We start from the raw sequence: 6,415 nt of genomic DNA, 5'->3' as shown, positions 1-6,415 counted from the left end.
ATTCTGCCGTCTGGGAGCTGAGCAGGATGTGGTCCGGCTGCTCCGTGACGATGAAGATCTTTTGCTGCCTTGATGATGAGGATGAGGATGACGAGGAAGACGAGCCGGGGCTGGTCTGCTTCAGTTTCTTGGCGATCGTTGTGAGATCGCCCATGAGCTTGACATCAACTTTGTGGATCTTGAGGGGGAAAAGGCGCGAGTCAGTATTGCGGGCTCATTCGATATGAATCATGTTCGCTGGGAGAGGCAGAAAGAGGCTCACCATGCCGTAGCAGACCGTCTCGCACGTCTCGTCGTCGGCCGAGTCTTCGTCGTCGAGACTGACGGCTCGAGAGAGTCGCCGCAGCGAGAGACGGCTGGAGTGCGATCGACCCATGGACGACGCCGGCGACGTGGGATAGCCGCCGTGGTCGCTGCCCGGCGACAGGCCGCCGCATGTCGAGTGGCTGGAACCCGGCTTCAACGGCGTCCATTGCCTGCTGACGGGGGATGCTGGGGCGCGAGAGCCCAGAGATGTGGATGTGGATGTGCTACGATATCGTCAGTTTTTTTTTCTTCACAGCCACAGAATAACAAGTTCGTTGGTCGCGAAACACCAAGACAAAACGGACCTTGTGCTGCTGTCACCGTGGCCGTGTCCTCTGCTGTAGCCATATACGTCCGTCTCGACTCGCGTGTTGGCGAGATACCACTCTGCGCTCCGGTCCTCACTGTCCTCCGAGTTGAGCAGAAATTGCAGCGACATTATGGCGGCGGATGCATCGGTCTGCGTATCGTTGCAATCTCGAGCTTCTCCTCTACAGGGTGATGTATTTTTCAAGTCTCTTTGTGCGGTGCTGCTGTTGCAGAGGTAGGAAAGCGTATGAGGTTGGTATGGTGCAAGATGCGGTCATAAGCCAACGTGGTATGGGATGGAGTTCCAGGCTGAGAAAGCTCGATGAGGTCAAGCACCAGGTACACCAAGGCGAAGGGCGGGGCGCCTCTTCTTTAGACCAACGGGGTCGCGGACTTTGGACAGACGACGAGGGCCGATGCCGAATCCGATGCGAAGGGAAAGCGAAAGAGAGAGGGCAGAGTACGAAGAGGCGTAGCGTCCGGGCTTCCGGGGCACAGCATTTCTCTCCAAGGGGAATCCTCCCCCCCTCTTCCCAGAGATGCCCAACGCGTACAGGTCAGGGGACCCAGGTAGACTCGGGGGCTTTAGGTTTTTGGTCTATGGATTTGCATTTGGATTTTCTGTATCATTCTGAAAATCTAATCTTGTCGGGGGAACTCTATGCTCGGCAGTCGACGGGCTCCCTTCGGCACTCGCGGGCGGCACGACGCAAACAAGACACTGCACGGAAGAGCACAGCACTTCGCTTTCTCTGTGTGTGTGAACCTCCGTGTCCGCTGCCTGTATTTGGCCTTTTCAACCATCGTATGTTCTGCCCTGAAGCCATCAGGGTATCTGCCTTCGTCTGGCTTGTCTCTATCCTGTCCGCGTGTGGGTAGTGGCGCAGCGAAATCTCACAACGTCATGAGTGTCCGCCTGGCCGCTTGGCAACATATGTCTCTGCCTCTGACGGCCTGTACCATCTCACGTTTACCGCAGACGGTTGCCACGTTCGATTGCTTCATCTCTCTCTCTCTGCGCCGTACATGTACGGCCCCCAGCATGGAGCGAGTAGAAGCTTCCCTCGCGCCCGTTTCACCCTGTCATGGAACATGATCGCCCTCCCTTGTACCTCTCCTTGAAAAGAAGGAGTCGGATCGGCAGATTGACAGAGAGAGTGACATACATGCACCACAGACAGACAGTAACAGCGAGCAGATGCACAGCAAGTCCAGCCGCGCGCACGGCACGACCCGCGGCGTCGGCATCGCAATCAGAGCATAGCCCCCGACCCCATCCTGGGCGCCAACAGTCTGTACGCTCTTCCTTTGCTTTCTTACTCACTCACTCACCACCAACCCACCTGCATCCCTTCTGGGCCCTCTTCTCCACACCTCTCTTTCTCTTCCCTGGAGATCCCTGCATGTTGAACGCCCTGTAGAGCTGTTGTAGGGGAGGGGGGGGGGATCCTAACGTCACGCTCAGCCACCACGTTGCGTCGTCGCCGTCACGCCCGCCCCCTTAGCCCCCCCCCCTGCTTGACCCTATGGGGTTCTCCGTCTGGCGGGCTCACTGCTTTTCTTGTCCACCAGCCTATATCCGTTTTGCCTTTCGCCTACGCGTTGGTGATTTGGTGGAAGAGGGCGCCGTCGGGTCTGCCTGAAAGTAAACGGTGGGTGGTAAGCGGTCTTCGGCACCAAAAAGCTGCCACTACCAGGACTAAAAAGGGCATCAGACAACCAGCACGCGCGCGACGTTAATCAATCAAGCTCTGGGCTGGCGTTTTGCTGTCTGTCCCCAGGGTAGGCGGCATGACCAGGGTCGCAATGGTACCTTACTCCCGAGGAGTTCGACACCCCAATACCGGGAATCCGAGAGCGACACACGCAGAGAGAGAGAGAGAGTAAATGTCAAAGTATACAAGATCACCAGTGAATTTCCTCGGCAGTCCAGGGGGGGTGACGCGGCGCCCGGGGTCTCGAAGATGGCCGACCAGCATTGCCCATTGTTTTTGTCGAGCCCTGCGGGCGCTGCTGTACTTATTACGCCTATAAGCCGGAAACCTAAAAAGACATGCCCATAAGCCTAACCTCTATAGGGGCTATAGCACATGGCATGTGGCATGAAGAGGGGGGGGGGGGCATGGCAGCCCCCAGCTTGGGTTGGCGGGAAAGCCAGAGCTGATGGTCGAGGCGACGTGGAGCATGGGCGACAGGGGGCAATCAAGGCATCGCACGCCTTGTCTTGCGCTGCTTTTCACTGCCGTGTGGAACAAAAAACCGAAGCTTCCGGCGGGGAACGGGGGGAGGGAAAGTTTCGCGTCACCCTCAACCCTCAACGCGCGCGTTCGCGAGACAGAGGCAGAAATGGGGGTCGTGTGAGTGGCACCCCCGGCCTACCCCTTGTGACTGTATCTGTGCCTGAGCCTGTCTCTATATGGCCTAGGAACTGTTTCTTCCATGGCACGACGCTCCAGTGTGTATCTGTCAGCGGCACCACACTGACTCGCATGGCGGGCGGCGAAATGCAGTGCCGAGACAGAAGGGGAAACTGGAAGGGAGTGGCGCGCCAGGGTGCCAAACGAAAGTGTCTTTGACTTTGGAGCAGGGTCTCCTCTGCAAGTTTAACTTTTCTTGACGAAAAGCTTCCGCAACATGAAGCAGTAGTCAGAAACTCGCCGACGGGCTAAGAGAGCAAGGAGATGCAGGGAGACGGAGGACATGTGGCCTCATAGGTTGAGGTCGATCGAAGGTCCAAGACGGGAGAACGAGAGAGAGGGATGGGCAGGGAGATGACGGCCCTGGCCTTGATCTCCTCGCCGATGTTGGTGCGCCGCTGGACCACCCGATGCGGCCTTCCGCCCGCTGTCACTCCTCATGCGGGTGCCTGCGTCTTGACCAACGGCAACGTCCCCGGCCGCCGTTGGCCGAGACTTGGTCACTCGGCGCCACGCCGTCCTTCGACCGACCGATAGCGCTCGGTTGCATGGCGGCCTTCGATGATGGCGATACGAAGCGATTGCAGGGCTCTCATTAATCGGTATGGTAGTGATTCTATGGTTTCGGTCGAGACAGTCCAGGGAAGATCACATGCAATTAAAAACAGAGATGATGTTGATATGGCCGACATTCACCAGCAGCTGTCTTAGATTGCAGCCTCTCTGCCCCTGGCTCGTAACGACTCGCAGGCGGTTGCTTCACGCAGTTTGCCTGACGCATGCTGCAAGCCGCCTTTTCGGTCTGGCCAAGCAGTACCGTGGTGATCGTAGTGGACTTTTGGCCGCAAGGATGAAGTGAGCGCCCGTTTGGCTGCGGTCAATATATCAGCATCTCGGGGGCGAAGACACTGCTCGTCTGTCCGCCGGCTATTCTTATTGCCTGTCTCTAAGGCAAACAACGCGCTTGTACATGCGCCGACGTGAAGACCAGCGTCGAGTATAAAACAGGGCTCGCTCTCACTCTCGCCGTGATGGTGTATGACTATGCACTCGACGCTCATATCCAGTACGCTGTCTGTAACACAACACACAGAGACCAGATGACGACCCCTGAAGAACCGCACACGCGACAGTACAGTCACATCAACGGTACTGTCGCCGACCTTCACGACCGTCTTGTTGTATCTGAGCTCTGCAAAGGCTGGCCAGTCTACCGCGATGCTTCGGAATGGATGAACTTTCGATCTCTCTTTGCAGATGATGCCACCGTCTGGACAAGTGAGTCTCCGTCAGTTGTGAATCATCGATTCATTCTATTAGTTACTGAATCTTTCAATCTTTGTTGAGCTGAGAAAGCAGTGAAGCAACTGGTTCTAATGAGTGTTTCCCAATAGCATGGTCTGGCCCTCGGAAGATCGACGACTTTATATCCATCTCGAAAGCCGGCAAGGCTGCCGGTGCCTTCATCCAGCACCGCGAGTGTGGCACTCTTGTCGAGCTCAACCGCGAAGCAGGCCGCGCCCTGGGCAAGATGAAGGCGACCATCACTCAGCGCTTCACCTCTGTGGACGGTGGACATGCGTTTGATGTCGACTGCGATTGTCGCTTCTTGTTCTTCTGCGAGGCACAACCCGTCGTTGATATCAGCCAGCCCCATACAAAAGCTGACGCACCGAACGGCAAGGTGTTTGAGGGTGGGATGAAGTCCAGCACAGGCGAGGCAGCTTCCGACGACCAACAATCTGATGGTGCTGAGGCAACCACGAGCTCAGAAACTATGGAACGTCGAAGCGCTGTCGATCAGGAACCAAATGCCACAGGTGCCACAAACGGCAACTTTCAGCACCAGCACCAGCACCATGCTCAGACGGCTTGGAAAGTCCGCTTCGTCAAGCTTGTGTACGAGAAGGATCGCGTGGTGCCCGTCGACGGCCGCTCGACCCCCACGTTCCCGGACGAAATTCTCGCAAAATACCCCGAGGGCTACCGCTACCTGGGGGCAGCACAGGCGTCTCTAGGCTACGAGGTTGACACAAAGCTCGCCACTGTGAAGGATCAAGATACGTGGGGGCGGATGTACCGCTGCATGGAGAATTGGCTGGCGGGCGCGAAGGACCCAGGACTATTTTGGGAGTAGACATGTATTTTCTCTGTCTCAGTCAGTAGAGCATCAGAACCCAGCACGAGAGCTTGGAGGCGGGCAGTGTTTGCCAGAAGAAGAAGAAGAATAAAATAGATTAAGCCATGTGCCACGCTACGGGGCACCAGCTCGAGAATAGAAAGAAGTTCACGCCAAATGAACCGAAACCATAGCAAACGCTATGCTCCAGATCCAAGCTCTAGATAATGACAAGCCGGCAGCCGCAGACACACCCACGACGCCCGGCCCGGTCACGGACGTCGCGTCCTCCGTCGGCGTAGTGTCGGGCGCAGCCACAGCTTGTGACGGCTGAGCTGGCTTTCCTCCCAGCGCAGCCCCTGTCGCCGGCGCCTCGCACAAGCCGACAATGGCGTGAATGTCCTGGACCCTGCGGACAGCCATCTGGCGCTCGCCGCAGTTCCGGTACTGCGCCATGTAGACGACGTCAGACTCGAGGTCGAAGACGGCGTAGGCGGAGCGCAGGAACGTGTCGCCGAGCAGGGCAAAGTCATCGTCGGGCACGAAGCCCAGGACGCAGCGGGGCGGGTCGGCGCGCGTGCGGCGCACCATCTCGGCGTAGGGCACACGGATGGTGAGGCTGCTACCGAAGGAGAAGTCAAGGGTGCCGGGGGCGTCGGCCATGCTGCAGTCGACCTCGTAGAAGCTGTGACTGGCCTCGGGGTCATCAGACGAGTTGGAAGGCGGGGCACCAAAGTCGGCGGCGACGGCGTCGGCGAGGGCGCGTGGCAGAAGGGTCATGGTGGCGCCGCTGTCAAGGAAGACGGGGAGGCCGGCGGCAGCAACGTAGGGAGCGCGGGTGACGCCGCTTGGGGGCGTCAGGGCGAGGGATCTGAGGTTGACCCAGAAGCGGGCGACCCTGTCGGGGGCATGCTCGGCGGGGATCACGGGCAGCGCCGCGAGGTGACCTGAGTACTTTGCCGTGTCGATGCCGCCAAGGACAAGGAGGCCCTGCTGTTCGGTCTTGGAGCCTAGGGCGAGTGAGTAGGCTTTTGTGCGAATGGCACCCTGAGCGACAAGCTCATCCATCATGTTCGGGTAGGTGACTGTGTAGTTTTGGCCGTGACCGAGGCCGAGGATGCCGGCGAACTGATCTGTCGTAGCCGTAGCCATGCCAAAACGTACGTGAGAGAGTACTGGTGATCCGGCAAAAGAGACGTCATCACGAACGTAGCTGATGTTGGCCGTTCCGATACCATAGCGAAGGGAGGCCGTTGAGGAAAGT

At 58.0% G+C, this 6,415-nt stretch overlaps 3 protein-coding genes across 3 annotated transcripts in view; 1 reads left to right on the top strand and 2 right to left on the bottom strand.

The window, feature by feature from the left end:
* Positions 1–214: 214 nt before the first annotated feature.
* VDBG_07748 (predicted protein) lies at positions 215–745 on the bottom strand (the record flags this gene model as incomplete). The annotated part of the gene is made up of 2 exons (XM_003002243.1): positions 215–530; positions 612–745. 2 exons carry the CDS (start codon positions 743–745, stop codon positions 215–217), a joined length of 450 nt encoding a protein of 149 aa, XP_003002289.1.
* A 3,387-nt stretch (positions 746–4,132) lies between these two features.
* On the top strand, positions 4,133–5,050 carry VDBG_07747 (catabolic 3-dehydroquinase; the record flags this gene model as incomplete). The annotated part of the gene is made up of 3 exons (XM_003002242.1): positions 4,133–4,310; positions 4,427–4,979; positions 5,041–5,050. 3 exons carry the CDS (start codon positions 4,133–4,135, stop codon positions 5,048–5,050), a joined length of 741 nt encoding a protein of 246 aa, XP_003002288.1.
* A 269-nt stretch (positions 5,051–5,319) lies between these two features.
* VDBG_07746 (candidapepsin-8) overlaps positions 5,320–6,415 on the bottom strand; it is a gene marked incomplete at both ends in the record, with an annotated part of 1,637 nt that continues 541 nt past the window's right edge. The window contains one exon of the mRNA XM_003002241.1: positions 5,320–6,284. Within this exon, the coding sequence (XP_003002287.1) occupies positions 5,320–6,284 (965 nt within the window). The remainder of the gene's footprint in view (positions 6,285–6,415) is intronic.

Source organism: Verticillium alfalfae, genomic scaffold, assembly GCF_000150825.1.
Source record: "Verticillium alfalfae VaMs.102 supercont1.10 genomic scaffold, whole genome shotgun sequence".
Lineage (NCBI taxonomy): Eukaryota > Fungi > Ascomycota > Sordariomycetes > Glomerellales > Plectosphaerellaceae > Verticillium > Verticillium alfalfae.
The sequence above is the reverse complement of the archived record's forward strand: the minus strand, read 5'-3'. Positions and strand labels throughout refer to the sequence as shown.